This window comes from Halichoeres trimaculatus, unplaced genomic scaffold (assembly GCF_033239565.1).
Source record: "Halichoeres trimaculatus isolate MK-OKI-2021-1 unplaced genomic scaffold, fHalTri1.1 fHalTri1_scaffold_3, whole genome shotgun sequence".
Lineage (NCBI taxonomy): Eukaryota > Metazoa > Chordata > Actinopteri > Labriformes > Labridae > Halichoeres > Halichoeres trimaculatus.
The window spans coordinates 17,567,231-17,591,031 of NW_027437181.1; the positions used below are offsets into that span (position 1 = coordinate 17,567,231).

A 23,801-nucleotide genomic window follows, 5' to 3' on the forward strand; every position below is an offset into this window, starting at 1 on the left:
ACGACTGGTTTCCATCCCAGCAGAGGTGTGTTTTGGGGCCTCTGTATGTGGTGCCTTAATGTTGTTCATTCCCACTGAGCACTGCAGTCATGGGATAGCTGTGTTGTCTTAACCTGGTGTATCATTGTAACAAAGTCCCCAGTGGGAATGTGTCCGCTTGCTGCCTTTGCTCTGTAGTGTGTCTGTTCAGGTTTTATAATGAGAAGTGCAAGAGAGAGAGGTCCCTCCAAGCCTGCAGCCAGTCTGGAGTAGGGTCCCAGCAGAGAACAGATGTCACACATGCACACACATTAAGAACTTAGTCTGTCCTGCAAAAGCTGAGTTTTCAGAGGGTACTGGCCTACAGAAGCTAGAAAAGTCTTCTTCTGTTGATAACTGATTAGCTGAACTTGATTATTGATGCTTGGTACAAAATGCAGCAAAGACTCCTGTAAGGACAGGCCTGCTGCAGTAAAGCCTGCTGCACTGTACCAGCCTGGACACCCTCAGGGCTGAGATCCTCTGCAGGACAGTATACCAGACTAATCAAATTTCTCTCATACAGCAGGGTCTGTCTTTTTGCTTACATGTGATATCATTTAACACTATGCTAAACCCAAAACACTTATAGAGCGTGACTCTATACTGTGCATTTCCTCTTGTTGGAAAACTGGATACATTCTTCACTTTCTATTTGCCAACAAACTGCCTGATGTGTGTTGTTTTTGTAAGTGTCTTTGTTAGTGTGTGGTCTGTGTCAGACATGGGTTTTTGGAAAGGTAGGAGTGTATTTAGTGGTGGGATGACATAATAAAGCCTCTGACGTGGCCGTATAAAGGATTAAGACATGTTTTACAGCATGGGGGTGAACTAAATCCATTTGTTGGAAAAGCTAATAGCTGGTTATCTGCTTCTTTGCTTTTGGTCGATACCGCTGGCCAGTGACACACATGGTTTTGGAAAACAGGGATTAACCTTATTCTGATAATGTAATCCTTATGGATACATTGATCTTTTACCTCTTGACTCGTTTTTTTCCACATCAGTACCAGGATACAGTTGAAAGGTTGACAGAGGACACTGCATCCTGTAATCCTTCTGTTTAGCTGGTCTGTCTGATCCGCTTGTTACCTGGATGTGTAGCTCTTACAGAGCATGTTAAATACAAAACAATGATCTACCCTTGACAACAGAATAGGCTGCTCCACCGTGTTAATCTCTGTGTAAGCCCCTTCTTAGATATTTTATCTTTATGTGTCATTACTCACAAAAAGTATGTTTGTGACATCAAAGCCAGCTGCCTATTAGTCATATTGTTCGCTAGCTATTTGTAAATTGATTTCAATTAAAAATACAATATTACAGGGGAACAAGATAAAAGATTAAGACTTTAATATTAGTCATTCTAATAATGTTGAATGTTTGATACAGCACTGTTTTGTTTTAGCCAGCAAAAAGATGGCTTCTGCTTTTAAACTTTTCATGTGAGATTTGGATACAGTGCAATTAGAGCAACACTCTCCATACTACTGCCCCTGGCTTATTTGTAACTATTTTATTTTTGGTGGTTTATTTTTCGTGTTGCAGGATTATGGAAAATCAGAGATTAGACAGATAATCTGCATGTGAACATATGAAATTTGTGTGTGAATGTGCGTATGTGTGTGTGCGTGCTAAGGCAACATTTGCAGAAAGACAGATTGCCTAACTTTGGCTGATTCAGACAGTCATGCAGCAAATCATTCATTCTGTGCTGTAAAACCTCAGGGAGCAGATTGATCTTTAAGATTGAAGATGAGGAAAATGCCTGGAGTTGGTTTGACAAAAGATAACTGCTGCTGCATGCAAACTGTGTTGATAACCTGCAGGTAGGCTAACTTTGCTTTGATTCATTTTGAGTAGTTTTTGCTTTTACCTCATTTGAAGGAAGGGGCTCAGACGAGATCTGTTCTTGTGTGAAATGTATTCAGACATAAAGCTAGCTACATACATCTTTACATTGTCTTTAAATCGAAAAAGCAGAGTTAGCTTCCCTTTTTCTAGTTTTTTTTTCCCTTCTTAATGACAGCTGAAAATACCAGTTGTGTGTTACTTTAAAGACAAAGGTGTCATTTTATTCCCACTTGTGCAGCAGAGCTGCTGATGAAAACATGACAACCTGTCTTGCCATAAATTCGCTTATAGCCCTTAACAGCAGCATTACAGGCCACTTGGCATGCATGTGCACATATAGGAGGATAGTTAAAGGCTGTGCACCACAGCCGTTTGCATGCAGAAGTAGTTTTTATCACTGGGAAGATGCTGTGACGGTTCTGACAGTGTTCTCTGCATGAATATCAAATGATAAATGCTGTAAATGCATGCAATATAAAACATGTTTTCCCTGCGTTCCCTCCTGTCTTTTGCCTTATTTTGTATTGAAACTCATATGAGGAATGCTGGAGAGATGTATTTTATCTGATAGGATGAGCAGGGGACTTCTGTCAGCGTTAGTGGGAATAATCTTACTTTGTATGTGGTGTGTGGCTTTCACAGGTTTTATCTGAGTACATTAGGTAAACATGGAGAATAGGTTGGTTCCTCAATTCATCTTTCAGACTGACAGCACATACCAGCTATTCATCAGGTGAATAAAAAGATCTACCACTGCTACGCTGATAATTATGCAGTAAAATCTACATTAAATATCTCTTTCGTCTATGAAAATCCTTGCGTTGTTTTAGTTTACGTGCCATGTATGTTTCAGGGGCATTTGTTGAATGTTGATCATAAATTTAGTGCAGATATCAGCCGGTTAGAATCTTAACAAGGTTCCTTTTTTGTCATTATCTCAGCCACTGCTTACACAGCTGTGTATCATCATTCATACGCACCACTGCACCACTATGCAAAGTTGATTCTCCCACTTACAACAAAGAGTCAAAGTGTTAGTGGTGTAACAAAACTCAAATATGTCATTTATCATGTGACGACAAATTGGAAACCACAAAAAATCTGTCATCATCGTTCTAATCTTTCTGATGTATCTTTTTAATTTGTGATTTTGTGTGTGTGTGTGTTTAAATGCTCCGCTTGTACACAGTGTTGTTGTGTGAGCTTCTGAGTTAAAATTAGGCAGAAATGTGGGGTGTGTACAGGATGTGTGACCTGGGAGGAATTTCATCTTTCTGTTGCGATCATGCACTGCCTTGTGTTGCTTCATTATGTCCCCAGTTGGGAGCTCTTGCATAAGAATAATCACGTTAAATAGAAGGAGTGGAGGACCCCAGATCTCTTTATCTTGTCTGATTCTTTCTTTGTTAATGCCTAAGACCTCAAGCACTTTAATACTATTAATTTTCATTCTGCTGACAGTGGGATGATCATGATTTTGCTAGTTAAGCCTCCTACACATGGGTGGAGCTCCCTGAAGGAATTCAAGGGTGAGTCGGTCAAATTCAAATGAACTTAAGTCTCTTGCTTGGGGATAATATGAAAGATTAATCAGTTACCACCGTCACACTGTGAGAGTGGTCTAAGAGTGGTCTTTATTAGTATATATTTAAATTGAATGAGACCGTTTTTAGATGTTTTTAGTGTCCAAAAAAAGTATTGTAGTACCTTACATTCAGTGAGATTTCCTTGGTTGATTTGGTTTAAATGTTTAGATGATACAGACTATTAACAAGGCTTGCTGCACTGCATTCCCATCCCATTGGTTTATCCTGCTTGAAGCTTGTAGTTTCCAAGCCCTCGGGTCTATCTCCTACTGGAGATTTTCAGCTTTAACATTCCCCCACACTTCACATCTCTTCCTGCCCTACATTGCAAGGCTAAGTGATTAGCCATGTTTGGAATTGCTCTGTGGGTTGGATTTAGCATTACTAGCCGAGATATGCAACCCTCCAGCGGATGCTCTAGTTCTCTGCTTGTCAAAAGAAACAAATTTGACGTCCTTTGCCTGTATAGATATGAAAGTTCTGTAACATTTTAATGGATCATTTATTTTGATGTTTGCAATTCTCTATTTTCAAGGAGTGGATCAGACCTCATTAGTCTGCTAAATTAAGACTATTGAGACAGAGATTGAATGAGTAAGATCACAGCATCTTGCCATGCGCCCCAAATACTATATGGAAATCTATGAATATATCATCCTCTCTGTTTGTTAGTGGGAGACAAGAAAGGCAAGAAATACATTTTGTGGTGAGTCACATAATAAATACACACATTTGATTCCATTTATTCCAGTTAGGGACCAATCTTGATGAAGCCTGCTTTACCAAATGGCTTCTGTGTCAGAGAGTGTGCCAGGCAAGATGTCATTCATTGGGACTGTCTACATTTTGAGATCAATATCTCGATCTCCTGTTCCTGCACTGACTACTATAGTCACTTGCTCATCTATTATCTTTTAACAGTGGTCAGCTACAGCATAAGAAATAAACAGTAGATAGTATGATGAGAAAGACCACTGAAGCAAACATTGTCAATGATAACTTGGATACCAAGAGAATACAACCTTTGATCTTAATATTTTTGGAATATTAAGATCAAAGTGGTGATAACTAGTGTTGCTGTGCTTTCCAAACGTCATGATAATATATTCCTGAAGAGCAGAGAATTTGAGTATCTCTCTCAATAACTCTTTGACAGTTATGAATGAAATGATGCGCATTTACCACACATACATCTTAAACTAATACCTGGTTTTGTTTGTATTTCATGTTAATACTTAATCACAATAACCTTGTTCCTAACACGCCCATGACACCGTCCACAGCTTATTCGTTAGACATTCCCAGAGCTTTAAGATACCAATCTACAGCAGTTTTTACCAAAGTTTTTATTTTAGAGTCAACTAAATTCATAGGTCAGTACTTTCATCACTTCACTGCTGCATTCAACTGTTAGTGTTTTTCTTTTTTTTTTATTAAGAACTGCTTGTTTGTGTTCTTGTTTTTTAAAATACAAACTATTAAAAATGCTCAATGAGGCAGTTAAACTATAGCCTACAACAGATCCAGTATAGAAACTAAGAGAGGCAGATGTTTCTGTTGTCCTGCTGAGTGCTGACATGCTAGTTTCATTTCATGCACACTGTGATGACCTACCTACGTTTCATCAAAGGGCTATGCATCAAACACATGGAGGCGTTGGAAGTCAGAGGTCGCTGTGTAACCTCTTATTAACCTGTGATTCCCTGATTTCTTCAGTTCATCAGAGACCAGCTCAGACTTTTGAAAAAAGAAGCTTGACTCAGAACTGTGTGGTGGTGTTTTTATGTATGTGTGTATGTGCCATTAAAGTAAAGCAAAGTGCCTTTGAGCCTCCCATATTGATGTGCTGATCACAGTGAGGAAAAGACAGGTGAGAGAGAAAAGAGCTGTCAGCTCTTCTGTACTTCATTCACTGTTTGCCAAATTTAGATTTTCTGTCAGCCTTTCACTTTTGCTAAATAATTAGACGTCCTAAGATTGTCTTTGCAAAATTTGTCTATTATCCACGTGGAACTGCAGCTAACGGCTCCAGTTGAGATTAACAGCTTCCCCTGCTGTATTTTGTATCTCATTTGTTTTGCACTGTCAGATATTTGATGCTCTTGCTGAATGTGTGTTTTTGTCTGGGTAAGAGATAATTTGCTTACAAAATCCTCCCTCCTGTATCTTGTCAGTTTCCCGAGAAGAGAATTGCAGAGCTAGATCAAATGTCAGAAGTTTGAAACCACAGAGACGGCTGCATTTGCTGCAATGTTTAAAATTACTCACAGCAAGGTTTTTGCTTTCACTTTTATCTGATTCATTTCATTTTGTCTCAGTAGAGGAGAGGAAACTCATCGTACTAACTTAGAGCTGCATTTTGTCAGGTGCAGACATCGACTGTGTATAAAAAGATATTGCAATCTTTTTGGTTTCTAATCTAATCCTTTGAGCCAGAAAGTGGTTTCATATGGATGCTGAGGTAACACGATAGTGTAGGCACGGTTTGTTCTCTCTAGAACTCGTATCTCTTGTCTATGGCAGACACAGATGACTGTATGAAAGCTTGGCTGCAGACGGTTCCACTGTGTTGAGTATGGATATGAAATCAAACAAATAAATAACAATTTTGTAATGTCCGGGGGTTAAAAACAGTAAGGCTGCAATTAACATAATTTTGATTTTGATGAAGTTTGCAGATGTGCTCTAAATAGAGTGCAGCCTTTCTGCCTGCTTGCATTCCCCCAAACAGACATTTGCACTCCTCGGATTCTGATGATTCTTGTTAGCACATATAAGAAGATGAAATAAATAAAGCTCCTGCCTGCTCTTGGTCATCATTATTCAGTGAGTCGAGTGCAGGGTATATCTGTGGTATTAAATATTGACCTAAAGCTGCAGGGACTCTTTATTGATTCCTTCCCTAGAGTAATGCTTGCTCCAGAAAACTTCCCAACTTTTTCCTTTGTCGCAGCATCGCCCTGTCACTATTGATCGCTCAGCTTTTGGAAGTCATTTTATTGTTATAGTTGGAGGCGTTTGAAGCCCACAATGGCTTTGATGAGTTACTTCAACCTTTATAAATATTCATTAGTCAGCTTAATCTGTGCCAATGGAGCAAAGGAAGTGCTGATAAGCTCACAGTCTTGTACAATAGGTATCCATCTCTCAGTGGGGTCATTTTCTCTTTTGCTGCAGGCAGTAACTGGAACTAATTCCCTTTCTGACATGTTTACATTAGTCAAACTGTGAGTGCTAAATTTATGTTTATCAGCTGTTCAGTAAATAATAATGGGCTTGCACAATAGGGGACTTTGGGTTTTGCAGTGACATTGTTCAATGATTTTACAACATCCACTGTATGAAACACACTATGAAATGTAAGTTATTGTCTTATACACATTTCTACTCTTTTGAATTTTAAAAAAATATGTTTTTCTTTTACTGTGATGTTTCCACAACCACATTTACTCAATTCTCTGCTACCCTCACAGTTGCCACTAAATAGGCATCAAATAATAATAAAAAAGGGTAGCAGTAGCTGGGCCCTTTCTGATTGAAAGATGCTCCCATTAAATGGCTAAAGTATCATCTGATGCATTTAGTTTTCTCTTGCTCAGTGTAACATGGAGTTTGTGTATGTGGAAGTACTTCAAAATATATTCTTATCATTGTAACTCAGGCAGTCTAAACAATTTGTTGTACCATACGTTCTTATCTCGTTGATGATGAAAATGCTTCGTAGTTTTCAGCCTTGGTTTATCCGGAGATAAGACTCTTTTATTCTTTCTTTGTTGTCCTCCAAGAGTTTAAAAATATAATTTCCAACTGAGCAGGCGTGAAATGGGATGTAACTGATGAGCACAATCTATTTTTCAACAGGATCCAGGACAAAAGCATTTTCACTCAGTTTTTGTGTAGAGATAGAAGTGTTTCCTGCATCCTAATTTTTTTTACTATTGGCCCAACACGGACCTTTCTTACATTCACTGCAATCTAATTAGCTGCTGCCTTGCTTTTGTTTTGGAACGGCATGGCCTTAAGGAGCAGTGTGACTGCAATGAAATGTGCTGTGTCAGAGCAGTGTGTGTGTTGAATGTTAATAAGGTGACAGCTCTTTCAATTTCTGCCAAAGTGTCTGTCTGACAGGGTAAGAGACATTGACAAGTCCTTGCACCTGTTTTCTGCTCTCCACAGGGCCTGTTTGAGCCTGATCATACCACATTTTGCCCAGTGCTGCTTGAGTGGTTTGCTGGATGGCTACAGGTTCCAAAAAAGCAAAGCTTGGAGCAGCCTTTTCCTGTTTTATTGATGCTATTTCAGACGACTGTACATGCATTCATAGACCGGGAAATCACTCCTCTGGTGGGGTTGTTGAAACTGTGTCACACTGTTCATTCATTCGGGGGTTACTGCGGCTGTAAACAATGGACATGATGATTATGACTGAGGTGAATGAGTGCAATGGCAGCCAGAGTGACAAGTGTTTGGTTGGAGCTACTCATTTGCATACTGAGTGACGGAAGAATCGCCCAATAACTCTTCAGGGACCCTTCCTCGATAATTCCTCCAAATGTCAGAGAAATGAAGCTGAGCAAGGCTGCTGCAGTGCTCTGCTGTGGAACTGATAAAAGGTCAGTCAACATGCACGAATCCTGCTGCAGAATGCTTATCTCCTTAATGGCTCCCCGTGTCTGGGTACTGAGCACACACCACTGTTATTAAAGCTTAATTAATTTTGCCTGGGAGGCCAGGGATGCTACAGGGTGTTTCTGGTAGTGAAGTCATTCTCTGTGTAGCATCCTGCCACACATTCACACTGCCTGGGTGGGGCTGTACACAAAGCCGAGAGAGTCATTATGGAGTTCAGTGCTGGTTCATGGCACCCAGTTTGACCCTTATTGTGTTCATATCTGCAGTCCTTCTCCTTTAATTTCCCTATTTCCTTCTCTTTGAATTCTGCGGACACATTTCATACAACAGCTGGCTAATATTAATGATAAATTTGTAACGGCTAATTGAATTGATCCAGAAATGAAGTCAGCAGCCTGGCTGAATGAAATGATCGTCGATGTGTGTCCACTGGTGATTTGTCACAGAGAATTGATTTGTGGTCACACAGAGCTACAAGGTACAGCCAGATGCTAGCTGCTAAGACAATGATGACAGCCCACTAGATAAGTTGGCTGGTCAGGGGTTTGATCCCAGACCCTGCTGTCACATGCTGAAGAGTCCTTGAGCAAGGCACTGAAGCCCAATACTGAAGCTTTCCCTCAGAACAAAACAGAAATGTAGTTTTGAACAGAGTCTGGTTCTGCTAGAGTTTCTGCCTGCCTGAAGTTTTTACTAGAGCCCGACCGATTGATTGGTCCGGCCGATTAATCGGGCAGATCATGCCTGTCACCGATTAATCAACATTGGCCAAAATGTAGCGGATTATAATAAGTTTTGCTCCACAGAGATTCTGTCACTCCTGTTCCTGTGTTTCTGTGTGTTGGGCTGCACACTTCCCGAGTGCCCGCCCCCTCCGTCCACCATTATGTAATGTAAGACTATAATACGGCGTTTAGACGTCCTGTAAGTTGCTCATTGTGTGTTTACAGTTTGACTTTTTTTTCTACTTACTTTGTTTAAAGTTTGACTTCTTTATTTATTATTGTGTTTACAGCTTGGTCTTATTTATCATTGGTTTACACTTATTTTATAATTAAAGTTCCTTGTTTGAATTTAATAGTGTTCTGTCTATGTCTTGAATCATATGGGTATTATAATAATTTGTGTTTATATACAGAATATATCATGCGTATATCAATACATTTATTATATATATCAGCTGATATATTGGATATCAGCTTTTTTTTTGCCCCCAGTGTCAGTATCGGCATCGGCCCCAAAAATCCCGTAGCGGTCGGGCTCTAGTTTTTACTTGCTGTAAATTGCTGAATGTTGCAAAGTGCTCTGCTCATGGTGGGTCAAGATGAGATAAGACTGAATCTTGCCCGTAAGATGGGACATCAGGATTAAACTTGCTCTGTTTGTAAAATGTCTTGAGATAAGGTTAACATCAGAAGTTTGTTGACGGACTGACAACTGGTTTGACTCACTACTACCAGGGACAGGGACAAATAACTCTTTTATTGCATATTTTTGGGTATCCCTTCATCTTGATTAAATATAGATTAAAGAGAGATGTAACTTAATTTGATTTCTGGGTTACATTGTGACAGTAAATATCAAACACAGCAGGCTTAAACATAAAAACACTGTGGATGCTTGGATGTCTGTCAGATCTGACATTTACCACAGGCTTACAGTATGTCAGTACCACCTGCTCCTCAAGGCCACATTCCTGAGGATTAGTTTAGATTCCTTCGTAGCGCAGGTCACAGGTCAATGTTACTGTTAAGCCTCTGTTTAAAACAAAAACACTGATGACCTTAAAGTGCCCTTGATGAAGCCTTTTAAATTCCAGAGATGATGTGGTGAGAAAGATGCTGTATGTTTCATTCTCTGAATTTCACAGCTTTGACAGTATCGGTTGTACTTGTGTTTAATGTACATAAGAAAGGTTATTGTTGGAGTAGTTTGAGAAGTTTACACTTACGCCAGCTGTGTAGCTAATTCTGCTACTTTCTAATGTTTGTTTTTTTTTGCCAAGAGCGTGTTATTTGAGTTGTATATTGCGAATAACTTGGTGTGTCAAATGAGATTATCTTTCTTAGTTAGGGAAAGGTCAATAACAAGCTTCCCATCTACATGACTTTAGCAGCAATGTCAAGTGTTTGACAGGACACTACAGTGATAGGGACAACCTTGACAAGTTTGTCACAGCTTCATTGCTTGCAGCTATAGTTTGACCCTTTCAACAGAAGCACATTTTACTCTTTTTCGAGACATACTAGCAGATAACTTTTAGTGAATTTAATTCCTGGAAAGTGGGAGTGAAAAGTGGACTGAGGATAGCAGAAAATGGAACAGGAGGAGGATCTGATAAGCAGCTGAGGTATCCCCCTGATGGGAGGGAGTTAGATCTCTACCATCCACTCAGGAAGTGTGGGGTGAAACTCTCCGACAGCACGCCTGAGCGGGAGAAGGCAAAGATAAAGTGCTCCCGCTCTCATCCTGCTGGCTCCACTTTACTCTGCTCTTTGTGGATGCCAGCTGCTGCAGGAGACACTCTGCGTCCTCCACCTGCCCTGACTATGCTGAGAGGATTTCCATGGCCTGCAGCACCACAGAGAACATAGCAGCTGATTCACAATGATTCACTGTCTGACAGCAGGTGAGACTGCCTCTGCTGATACGTCAAAGCTGAGCAGCAAACAATTAGAGAGCGCTATGCTAGTGGTGGGTACAGTTTCGCAAGTTTTCTTTTTTTTTTGTACCATGATGTTTTTTTAAAGGAGACTCTAAATAGACACAGGTGTAGAAACAGTAGGCAGATCGTGGGATCCTGGTCTTTGATGTACGTTGTGGAGCACTTTGGAGCCTCTGTGTTTCTATGTTAGGAGAGAGAAAGAGGGAGAGAAATGTGTAAATCTCAGAGCTGTGCCCCTGTTAGCTTGCTGCCAAGACTTAGCTGTTGTGTTGGACAGGGATTAGCCTGAGCCTCTTGTTTTCGTTGAAAGAAAAATGGGTAACGCATGCCAGCGTTGAAGCGTGGACTTTAGTTGTTGCGGTGTTGAGGGAGAGAAGTGTTAAGAGCTGCAGTAATGCTGTTTTTACACCTTGCTGTGGAAGAGCTTGGCTCAGATCGAAACCAGGTTACCTCTCTTTGGGTCACTCACTTGGAAAAGACTGATGCTGCTTTTAAAGTCTATTTTTTAGGATAAAGCTTGCATGGATCGTTCAGTTCTGGTACAGTTAGTACAGTCTGTCTCTTCGTGTACTTTGATATTTACCTGACAACCAGCAGGACTGAACTCTTGTCTTATTTACATTGTGTTGACATTTCCTCTGTACACATAAACACTGAAACATTAAGAAATGCTCTCTATAGGCTCCCTGTAAGCAGAGATGCCAGTCATTCTTTTTCTTCTTTATCATCCTAATGGGAGCACACACTCTAGTTGACCTGATGGTCGGTGCCATGGGGCCCTGTAACACGCTAGAGGTGTGTGTCAGAGAAGGCAATGAGCTGTTCCAGGTGTTTTTTTAATGTTGTTTTATTAAAGTATGAAAATAAAAGCATGACATAGAGTCCGTAAACTAGAATTTGTAACTTTTCTTGACAATAATATAGGAATGGGTAGCAAATTAGGTACTTTTATAGGTACCAACCAAATTCTGTCAAAAGTACCGGAGACTGATTCACGTAAAATCCAAAGTTACCATGTTTAGGTACCTAAATGCATCCTTGTGACTGTGAGGGAGTAGAAGAGTAGGTGATTTTCCATGCTGAACATGAACACAGCATTATAAGGCTATATATTGAAGAATAAATATGTTGAATTGAAAAAAATATATACTTTATTATTGAAAAAACGAAATTTGTTTGCCACATAAACACAAAAAAAACAAACACAAATTAGTACCGTTGAGTACTGGTACCAATTGCTAGGTACCTGGCATCGGTATTGTATCGTTTCAAATGCAAAAGGTACCCATCCCTACTATAATATGATTATACATTTTTGTTAAATCCCTATAAAAGACAATGACCTACTTGTTTGCTGGTTTTATATTACTATTTTTTTTTTTTTTTTTTTTTTTAGTTTAAGAAGTGGGGAGCAAATTGTCATTTCTGTGATAATGTTTGCTACACTATCCATATGATTTTGACTTGTTATTAATTACACTTCTAACTGGATATCATCGAGTTAAAGACTTAATTCACCCACATCAGTCCATTGTTCATCATCTTTCAAAGCTAAAACTGACAGTAAGCTTTTGTACAAAACAGATAATATGATTTATGTACGGTTAATAGATAGTGTCATTTGTTACATTATATACCAGCAACTCCATGTGACTTTCTCCACCAATAATCTGTTTCTGTTCACAGTGTGCCACAGCTCCTCTGCAGCAGGAGTTAATTTTCTCTTCTGGGATGGCGTCGTCACAAATGATGATGAAAGCTAGTTTTGTGGAAACAAATAGACCCTCTGTGCTGCAGAGTTTGTACACAAACTAGGGATGCTGCAAAAATTCCATGACAAATAGTTCAGAAGTAATGCGGCTAAAACAAAAGCCTCAAAGAATGCAGATTCCTAATTAACAGGGGATGCTGGTGCAGAGCTGTGTGTGCCCCGTGCGGCTCAGCAAATTATGAGCTGTTACCAGGAACATGACTGGCAAAGCCTGCATGTGCCTTTGTGTGTGTGTGTGTGTGTGTGTGTGTGTGTGTGTGTGTGTGTGTGTGTGTGTGTGTGTGTGTGTGTGTGTGTGTGTGTGTGTGTGTGTGTGTATTTGTGTGTGTGAGTGTGTGTGTTTGTTGATGTATGAGTGATCAAGCCTTTTTTTTTATACGAGAATGTATGTGTAGGTTTTATGGATTGTTTATATTTGCTCTCAGTAGTTTTCTATGTGTGTACCGAATCACTGAGCATCATTCCTTTTCAACACACCCTCTGAACTTCTTCTGAAATGTCAGCCCATAAATCTTTGCACCCTGCTCAGTTTCTCTCCCCACTCTTTGGTGCATGGTGATGCAGTGAGGTTATGTTTTCTGTTTGTATCCTCCTGCAGCTTTTTGCAGCTCTGAAGTTTAGCAGCTGTTCTTCAGAGAGTTCATCCCTGATGGTTGGAAATATAGCCATTTATTTACCTTTGATGCACTTTATAGGGGATACTGTAAACATGTTTATCTCAGCAATTTTCCTTTCTATGTTTATCTTTATGCTTATGTTTATGCTTGTTTATGAAAGATGGACATGAATTTAGCCCCTGTATATCAATATTTGCTCTGTGTTTTTACTTGTGCAAAGCATTTAGAGATTGTGTTGAGAAATTGTGAGATTTTTGAACTTTTTGCTGTAACAGGCTCTGTCTATGTGACTGACAGTTTTAAGAATGAATCACAGGGACTCAAGTCAATGATAGATTCTAGAATTAACAGAAAATGTTGCAGGTCAGCACATTATCACATAGGGTCACTTTCCCTGTATTTTTTCAGCCCACCTGAAAATGACAAACACTCCATTCCCTCCTAAATGTGAAAAGTAACTTTGACTTGCCAGCGATCTCCTGGGACAAAAATGACCTGGTCATCGGCTGCCAGAAAGCAGGTGTACCAGGATTCTCAGGGTGTGTGGAATGCTCAACTTTGATCTTGGAGCAGATTCACTCAGCCAGGCGTGAATAATCAAACCTCCATGTAATCTGGCTGGACCTAGAAAATGCCCTGGCTGGCTCTGTTCCCCACCAACTAATCACCTTTGAGTTTTTCTACATTCCAACCTGCATCGATATCCTGGTAGCCAGATATTTTGGCAAATTTCATGTCTGCTACACAACACAGAAGGTTTGAAAATAAATGGCGAGTGGTTGCTCAACCTGCCCAATCACCTGACTGGCAGAAGACAAATTGAATGAAGAGTCAGATGACACAAGCCAGCAACTGCCACTCTTTTGGAGCTACACAGATGATGTGACAAGCCTGCACTGCCAGGCTCCTAAAAGGCTGGAGGAATGCCTCACACGGGTCTGGATGGAGATCAAATGTGTAAATGATGAAAAGATCCCATTGCAAGTGAAACAGCCAGTCTGAAGCCCAGGTGTTTGTCTGCCTGAAAAAAACACATGTCTGCCACTTTTGAAAAACAACTCTCTGGTGTTGGGATGCACCGATACCTATCCTGGTATCGGGTATCGGTGCCCCTCAAGGCTGGATCGGTATTGGTGGGAAAGGGACGGTCCATGGTGCTGATCCAGGCAACCAGCTCTATGGCTTTTTTTAACCAGTGCTCTCGGGTACTTGATTTGAAATATTACCTCTGTTGCACTTTCTTTGTTTTTTTGCTGCATTACCAGTCTACAGGGTATACAAGTTTACATTGAATATTAACTTTTGTACATGCTGAAGCTTTGTTTTGCTAGTCATTTAAATATTTTTTAGTTAAAATATATCTTGACTTCTAGTTGGGTCATTTTGGACCGAAACGTGACCGCGGTGTTTTTTTTTCAATGGTGGGGAAAATTTTCTGGAGTCCAAAATCCAAAATGGCTGTCATGGAAATGATCTTTTTAAAAGCTTGACCTACAATGATGGACAATAAGCGTTTTCAGACCTTATTTTTGTTAAGAAATACATTTTTCAGGGTTACATAATGCTTTGACCTTATTTTAACCTTCAAATTCAAGATGGCTGCCATTTTTGGTGTTTCTTAGGGTTTTTGGAGGGAGTTTTTGCCTTTTTTGGGGCATTTTTTTCCTGTTTTGTTACAGAGTCTCTATAAGATAAAATTGAAGCTCTGCTTATGATGAATTAAATAATATACAGTTAAAGTTCACAGAAATTACATCTGAAGTCAAAAAAGTAGATGTTTATGTGTAAACAACACTTGTTGGTTGCCCATTTCCCATTAGAAAGGACTATGTGGCTATGACTTTTCAGGTCTATATCACAATTTTTATGGCTTTATCAAATTCTCTTGCAGTTTCAGACCAATGGAAATGAAAAGATTCTATTTTGCTCCCATTTAAATGAATGGAGATTTACTATCACCATGGAAACCGCTGGAGCAAAGACATATGTGTGATGTCACAAGGAAAAGGCAGACTGTTTTCGAATCCCTCTCTACCTATTCAGCAATTTTATCTACACATTTTTACTGTTTGCCCAAAACATTACCATTCTTACCCCACAGCAGGGCATGCAGGTTACTATTTAAAACTGGTATCAGAGCCCAGGTATCGGTATCGGTATCAGAACCAGAAAAGTTGGATTGCTGCATCCCTACTCTGAAGTTTCACCACCGCAAGATGTTTGGGGTTAATGGAGTCAAACATCAATGGCTGGTGGCCACTGGTTCATGACCCATTGCACCAAGGGTCACCGGCTATTGGCAGGTAGCTGCCAAGCTATGCTTCCATCTATTTTCCTCATTATCAGAATAATCCATAAAGAAAAACTTAAATCCCTGCCTACCAACATCGCAGTATTTATACGGTGTAGACTTATACGGATAAGACATTTTTTCTACTCTTAACTAAGTCCCGAGACCTTTATTTACAATAAACCAACATAGACACTGCTCATTAAAAGATTCTTCACCTAAATTGTCAGAGTTTTTTCTCCTCACAAGCCTTTGCTACAGAATATCAGTTATTGCAGATGAGTTGTAAAAGCAAGAGCTTGTGTCAAAATATGTTGAGAGAGAAGTTTCTAGAGATAAAAATTGTGACTTAGAGTAAATTAAGCACAAAACCAGTGAGAGGTTGGGGCTTAAACTGCCATGGTTACAAGATTTTATTGTTGAGGATAAATTCACTAAACATGGATCAAATCTCTTTTTAGTACTGAGAAGGAATATAATTATTTGGATACATACATAAGAAGAAGCTCAATCTGTTTGTGCTTTGAAGTGTCAACTGCAATCATGGGATTCATTTTAGTGGATTTGTTTCATTTTGTTGTGAAATGAAATTTTTAATCTTGATTGTCGCATTTACAGCAGACAAAAACAAACAGAGCCACAGAGCAATAATAAATGCTTTCTCACCAGCTCATGTGGCCACTTATCTATTTCCTTTTCTCTCCTTTGGCAGTAACATATGTTCATGCTCTAGTTGAAGCAATGAATGGCCTCATGTAACTGAAATCAATAAAGCCTGGCGAGGTGGCTAAAGGAGAGTGCTGAGCCCTACACTTTAAGTAAGAGAATATGAGCTGTGGTTCCTGACCTGGCTGCAGAGCTAACGTATATCGGAGGACTGAGGTGATCATTGTAAGCTAATCTCTTTGTTAACGCACGGCTGTGTGAGGGCAGGATCACGCCGGAACTTGATTCATGACTTGATACTCATGGTCTCTCATGTTTTGTGTACCTCTCTGTCTTGCAGCCACAACCTGAGGACTACATCGTTCCGGCATCCTGTCACTGGGCAGATTTCCCCCGATAACACAGAATATACACTTCAAGACCGGTGAGTGGGTTACCCTTTCTCCAAAATGACACATACAATGTATTCTTTAATGAACAGGTAGGTTATTTCAAGGTCAGTCTAAAAATAGACAGGTGAATTGCTTGTCACCCTGAGTGATGAAGCTTATCATCAAGAGTTATTATTCCTCAAATTTACGCCTTAATAGGATTTATTGGAATAAATTAGCCGGCACTTTTGATCTTGTTATTTGATATTTGGGTCATGAGTCTGTAGTCATCAATCAAACAAGTTATGGCCATGTTTGCTCTATTTTTCAGCTTCATCAAGGCTACAGTATATTCCTCAATGCTTTTGTTTGAGTGTTCTGACTTAGACAACAAAATAATCGTATGATATTCTTTTAAAAAAATTAAATTGAAAAAATTATCTTCCAAGATAAATATTGTTAAACCTGCCAGTATCTCGTTAAGGTTTGTAGATTGAGATTGCAGACATGGCATCACTGCATGTTGCCATTTGCTACATTATTCATTGCCATGGCTTGCCCGCTTTTTATGATTGTGGTTGTGTTTATTGTCTGAATCTAATCCTGCAGGCTATCAAAGCTGAACAGCAGGTTTAGTGCCCAGTATACGGCAGCAGGTGTTTGATCGTATATAAGCTGGCTGGTGTAAGATGATCATGTGCGGCTTGAATACCTCTATAGGCTAAAGCCGGCTGAGAGACAAACGTGACCGCTACATTCTCATCAATTAAAAGATGTTCTGTAAAAGTGATGCAAAATAATTGAGATTCATGCAGGGCTCTCAATGTCATTCAGTTTCCTGAGGCTCACTGTTATCCTTCTTTAAGTTCTGTTGAGCCGCAGATTTGGGGGCTTTAAAGATACAGCTGCCTTAAGACTTTTCTTTTACTTTGAAATGCCAGCTGTAACTTTTTAAGCTATGTTGGGAACAGCCTGAGTTTTGTGACAGGGCAATTTTACTATACCAGCAAGTAGAGCATCATGCGTCTTAAAACTTCACAAGCATAAATTAAGACTGTCTGTTCCAGAGTCTGAATGAAGAACTGTTAAAGCTTTAGCACTTCCTTCTATGTCGACGTCAACTTTGAGAGACAAGTTGATGAAACAAAGGGAAGGCATTCGAGCAAAATCAAGATATAAGTACAGAACAGACACTGGCTGAAATAAGGCTTTATGTTTGACATTTAAGGTAGAAGGAATATTATACAAAGAGAGCTGTAAATGTGACACCTGCAGATGTAATATTTTATTTTGTAGCATCAATGAATAACCCCAAAAGAAAAACTTCAATCCCTGCCTACCAACATTGCAGTATTTATCGTGTGCTCTAAACTTATACCAATAAATCATTTTTTCTACTCTTAGCTAAGTCCCAATCTATAACTGAGAGTTTTTGAGGAGCAGAGGTGTCCAAAAGAAGCGATAGTGTGAGTCAACAAAGATTATCACCATAAAGAGTGAACCATTTTTTATAAGACCTTTATCCACAATAAACCAAATAGACACTGCTCATTTCACCTAAAAGATTCTTAATATATCTGTTTTCATTCTGTAATTTTGCTCTTTTCTTCTGAAGCTGTCTTTTAAAAATGCTGGCGTGGAGTCAAACTGTGAGTGTAAATGCTGCAGTGCTGGTTCTGAATGTGTGCGACACAAGCACAACCCCACTGTTCCTGCAAAATGTTGCTCCTGTTAACCGTCACAGGGATGTTGTGGGATTCATCCTGCGCATAATGACATCTGAAAGGAAAGTTGGTTCCTTCCATGAAACACTGGCTTTCTTCCAAGCAAGGAGAACCCCAGTGTGTTCCCCTGAGACCCGTATCGAATTGAGGACTGAGCAGGAAAAAGAGCTTCAGGAAGCCCTTCCCCATGGAGAGGTCGATCAGCCTTGCTTTGCTGGCCTGAAGGCTTTGACTTTTTTCTATGGATTACCACACTGTGATCAATTCGTCAGCTCTCCTCATGTTCACCCACAGCCTGACAGGATTAAAAAATGTCAAATGTGCCCTCATTTCCATCATAGCAAGGGAAGCAGGGGAAGATTGGGCTTAGTGTATATCCCCCTACTGCATTCCGTAATGTGAAATATCGCTCCTCTCTACTACATGCCACAACAAATCTCCTGGGGAACTCTTCAATTGACAGAGGTGGTAAACAGTATGAAAGCTTCACATAAAACAGCAGAGTCCCCTTGATACAACAGAAACGTCCTTTAAAAAAGCTTGGCCGCAGTCCAGACTGTGAGTGCAGATGCTGTAAGTTTTGTTTGACTGTGGTCTCTCCTTTGCCCCCTTGTTCTATCAGTACCACTTCTTTTTTCAGCCTTATTGTCCAACACACATCTCTTGCTTATCTCCTACAGCTTAGGTGTAGTGCAGCAAGTAAAGCAGGAAAAAACAACAGGGTTACTGCAGCTTTTAACCCCTTTGTGGAACAATGCAAGGAGCCAGTGTTATAAAAGGTCACTGTTACTCCGTGTCACCTATTGTAAGCTTAAATGTTTGCCAAACAGAGTTTCATAATGCAGTTATACTGTAGTTGTAGACTGACAAGGGAGACATATATATATATATATATATATATATATATATATATATATATATATATATATATATATATATATATATATATATATATATATATATATATATATATATATTTTTTTTTAAAGAAATGACATGGAATGTTTTCAGACTTAAACCCCCTAAATATCTAAGATGCATCATTTGAAGTTCAGGAATGTTAACAAGTTATTGAAACAAACACTGGATAAGTGTAACACTGTTTAACCATTGGTGCCTGGGGAGCTGGGGTTTAAGAACAAGACTCCCTCCTGGTATTTTTCCTCAAAAGTTTCCTTATGGTAGCAGGTTAATCAATATGTTTGCAGCCTGAAGAGCAAGTTTCTTTACTTTTTGCCTTTATTTGGAGTTTTTTTGGGGGGATTGATGAGAAAATTGGTAGAGTGCTGGGAAAGACTTGCAGTAAAAGGCCTTAGGTTTGAAATGAACCTTGGCTGTCTACTTTGAGGTCTATACAAGTACATGCACAAGTTCACCACTTGGCCAACTGGGCACTCCCAGACCATCTTTAAAATAACATGTTACAGGATCTCTGCCATAATTTGTGGAAAAGAAATCTGCAGGATCTAGATATTATTACTTTATTATCACAGACTTTCATCGAATTGATCCTTGCTGTTCTCGGTTTACCTGTTTTCAATGACATATCTCCTTTACAGCATGAAAGGCAGATCAAATTCAAAAGCAGCAGTGGCCTGAAAAAGTTGTTGACAATGTTGCGGTGAGTGCTTAGGGGATAAAGGCAGAAAAAACTTCACCACTACTGTCACTATGCTGGAAGTATCAGACCTACTTGTGTTATATCTGTGTAAAGTTTGAGACATCTAAATCCTAAGTTCTTGAAGTAGACTAAACATTTTTATAGTAGCTGATATTTCCTCTGGTTGCTGTCATATTTCTTAACCTCCTGCAAAAGTACAACACTGTTCGCTTAATTAACTTTGTGCCTGTTTAATGTGAAGTGTATTGCTTGGGCCTTTTGAGAGATGTGGTTGTTAATGCCTGGCTTTGCCGTCAAACAGTTACACAATTCAGATGAAGATTTTCTTCCTCACTTGAACCAAGATATCTCTTGGGAATTGCATGATGCAATAGTTTGAAAAGGCATGCTGTAACAGAGGAAAAATACTTTATTCTTTTCCCCTTTCTTGTGACGATATTGTATTAATATTTTATCATTGCTTGCTTTATTATTTATTTCTCTGTAGAAGTGTATTAGTTGCTACTAACTTTAAAATGAAGTTAAAGTTACATAGTTTGTCTGTATGTTCAAAATTATTTGCAGAAATGTGAACTAAAATAGTCTTATTTTTAAACAGTCATTAATTGTAAGATATTTAAATGTATGAAGCATTGGAGAAATAGATACAGTGTTTTGCAATCCCCATTGTTAGACTTTGTTTGCTCAGTCCTTGTCTGTACTGCCTTAAATGTCACAGCATAATGATATAAAGGTAAAAATAGTAGATAAGTTGAGCACTGTAAGGTGAAATATATATCTTATTTAATGTTTTCCTTGAGGAAAGTTAAATTGTATATGGTAACTACACGGCAGAGTATGGATACACTTAATATATCAGGGAGTACAGGTGATAAATAGTCCTCCAAATCAAGAAACACAAGGTTGTAATTTGTTTACAGCTGGCTTCAAACTTTTTGGGGGAGTTGATAGAACACTGTGACAACTCAAAGTGATATATGCTGATTATCATACCAGTAGTGGTTCTTTTTTAATCATATAAAAAAGGGAAAATTGCATTTCTTTCTAAATGATGTTATTTTTATTCTCTGCATTAAATCTGTCGAATGTGGTAGCTTTGATCTTACTTCTTGTCCATAACTCTGATATTGGCAAGAAGAGCACAGGCTTTCCCAACGAATGATACTTTAATGTTCATGCTTTGATTTTTCATATGAGAGCACTTTTAGGTGCTGTGGTTTGTGAAGCCTAAAAGACTCTTGAAAATGATAAGATGAGTCAATTTAAGATCAGATAAGATAAGATAAAATGTACAAGAGACAATAATAAAACTACAAAACATTAAATTCATTCAATATTTACTAAAATGACTATAAAGTCAGGACTTACACATAACATTTTCCACACCAGTAAGAATGGAATTAAACAAACAGTATCTTCATGCGATGCAGAAATGAAATGTGATGCGCAGTGAAGAGGTTTTTAAAAAGTGACACGGTGAGTGTGTAAGGTGCAGTGTGAAAAAAAGAGCAAAATATCAGGTGGAAAAAAGATAAACCCATCTGCATGAAAAGAAAACTGTTTATTCTCTGCCATCTTTACATTAAAACTGAAAAGATAAACTGTATTTGCTGTGGATTCATATTTTTCTGGATCCTTAGCCATATGCTGATGTCATGAGGAGTGTGAGCTGGGACTTTTACTCAGCATAATGGAACAACTGTGTGTGTGTGTGTGTGTGTGTGTGTGTGTGTGTGTGTGTGTGTGTGTGTGTGTGTGTGTGTGTGTGTGTGTGTGTAATGTGCTCCTCCATATGGCTTTCACACATGGCTTAGGTTCTTTTCTGTTTGTTTTGGCTTGTTATCTGTGAGTGTGTGTGAGATTTGCCTTGGGCTGTGTGTGTCAAATGAAGTGTCACTGAAGTGTTTGAAACACAAAGCTTACACTGTTAAGACATCCACTGCAAAGCCATTGGCTGTGACAGGTTGCATGGCAGTGTCAGGAAATAGTAATATCCTTTCCATGTGAAAGCTCAGCATAGGGCTGCTCTCTGTTTCCCTGTGTGTCTCTGGTCTGTCAGAGGTGACAGAGACCATCAGTATCCAATGCTTCTCTCCCTGCCTGCATCTCTGATCCTTCTTCTTACTGCCGTCTCAACTGTAGGTTAGAAGCCCGTATGTCCAAGTCAGCTGCCAGTCAAAGATCCCCCAGCATGGTCACAGACTCCTCTAAAGCCGTGACCCCGGCAGCAGCGGATGGCACCTCAGGGTCAAAGGTGAGTTTACAGTAAACCTTAATTTTTCATGCCGTTCATAGACTTGGTAGTAATTTTCTCTAAGAGTGTTCATATCGACAAGTAACACTTATGTTGATGAATTGGTTTAATCTACTCCTGAAGCCGTTATCTCATTCTGATTAATGACCCTCTAGAGCACAAATTTAAACTTTCTTTCAAGCTTACATTAAACATAATGATTCATCCTGCGGGAGTGAACTGGGGTGTGGTGTATAGTTTGTATCTTTGTGAGAAAGTGGCTTGTGTTTACGCAGTGATGATGGAAACATTTACTGCAATCATGTTTGGTCAGTGAATAGCTGACACACCAGGGAGGAAAAGGACAGTGACACATGGACAGAGGAATCTGAGACTGCTGGAAGCAACTGAAACATTTGTAACAGTCACAAAATCTCACTTTTACAGATCATAGTTACTAAATGTGGATTCATTTGAACACTTCGCAACCTTAGGGGCTATTGCTTAACAGTTTAATTACTTTGGATGTTGTTTGTGTAAATATTACTGTTGTTGGGGGATAAGATATGTTTGATAGTCTTTGCAAAATGAGGCCATGATTTTGATAATGAGATAGTTTGTCAATAAAACTGCCAAAAAATGCTGGTCAATTCCCTTAGATTGCAAACTTTGCTATTCATCCTTTTCAGATATCATAATTCACTCAGTGTGGCTGAGTGATCTTTAAAAACAGGAATAATTTGCCAGTTCTTGGTTTAATCTTGGGCTTTTATTGCCCATGTACGAAATTTCTGAAACACTGCTGACATGAAAAAGACACAATGATTAACAAAAGTTGGTCTGTTTTATTTGATTTCATGAGTTACTCTTCAGTGCTTAAAACTTTGGTCTGCAGATATCTACACTGCAGATGTATATACTCCTTTAAGTAGCTGGTCAAACCAACAACCCAAGGTATTTCTGTCAAAGAGCTCTTGAGTAGCTTAAAAAATTCATTACTTTAGAGAAGATGTAGCTTTACCTTTACGAAAAGTTTACCTCATTATGAAAAGATGCACAATTTCACTCGAATGGTCATGTGGCTTTTCCTCTTTTTTTCATTGTATTATCAAAGTGGTATCAGTAATAGAAAACTTTTTTTAATGTTTTAAAGTAATTCTTTTTGCCAAGTACCCTCATGAATAGATGTAATGTTTTTCAGTCTTGATACATGTGGAAACTAACTGTAAAGAAAACACAACTGAAGAGAAATGAAACTCAGAATGACTCTTGTGAGTTTTATAACCTTGCTACCGTCAGAAGACCCTGAAGTGTGTGTCGTTTCCACACATTCGACTCTAAATTCCCTCAACATATGTCCCCCTGGTCTTACAGGCTCCCCTTCAATAGGTCTACCAAAGCTACACACATTACACTTCTTTATTGATTACTATATGTTGTCTTGAGAAAGCCAGGTAAGTTGGTTTACAAGCCCTCAGCAAAGCCAGCACAAGATGAACTTGTTTTCTCTTCCTTGCACTTTTTGCAGGGCTCTAGAGGCCCGGGGAAAGTACACACTTTTGGCAAGAGGGATCATTCTATTAAAAGAAACCTCAACATCCCCGTGGTAGTGAGGGGCTGGCTCTATAAACAGGTGAGCTAAGGGTCCTCTGCTCTTATTGTGCTCTGGGTTTTGTCAATACAATTTGTCAAATGGGTTTTACACATAAGCTTCCTCGCTGAAGTGAGAGTACAGTTGAGAAACAACAGGTGT

The 23,801-nt window shown here is 39.2% G+C and overlaps 1 protein-coding gene across 19 annotated transcripts in view; it reads left to right on the plus strand.

Annotated features, from left to right (window-relative positions):
- The window catches only part of plekha7b (pleckstrin homology domain containing, family A member 7b), a 67,275-nt gene that overhangs the window by 17,125 nt on the left and 26,349 nt on the right, over positions 1-23,801 (plus strand). For 18 of the 19 annotated variants that reach the window (XM_074666826.1, XM_074666821.1, XM_074666830.1 and 15 more), the window contains 3 exons: positions 16,440-16,523; positions 21,958-22,069; positions 23,577-23,681. In XM_074666826.1, the coding sequence (XP_074522927.1) occupies positions 16,440-16,523; positions 21,958-22,069; positions 23,577-23,681 (301 nt within the window). Of the gene's footprint in view, positions 1-10,525; positions 10,720-16,439; positions 16,524-21,957; positions 22,070-23,576; positions 23,682-23,801 lie in introns of those variants that run through there. The other variant, XM_074666839.1, reaches the window with a different exon arrangement.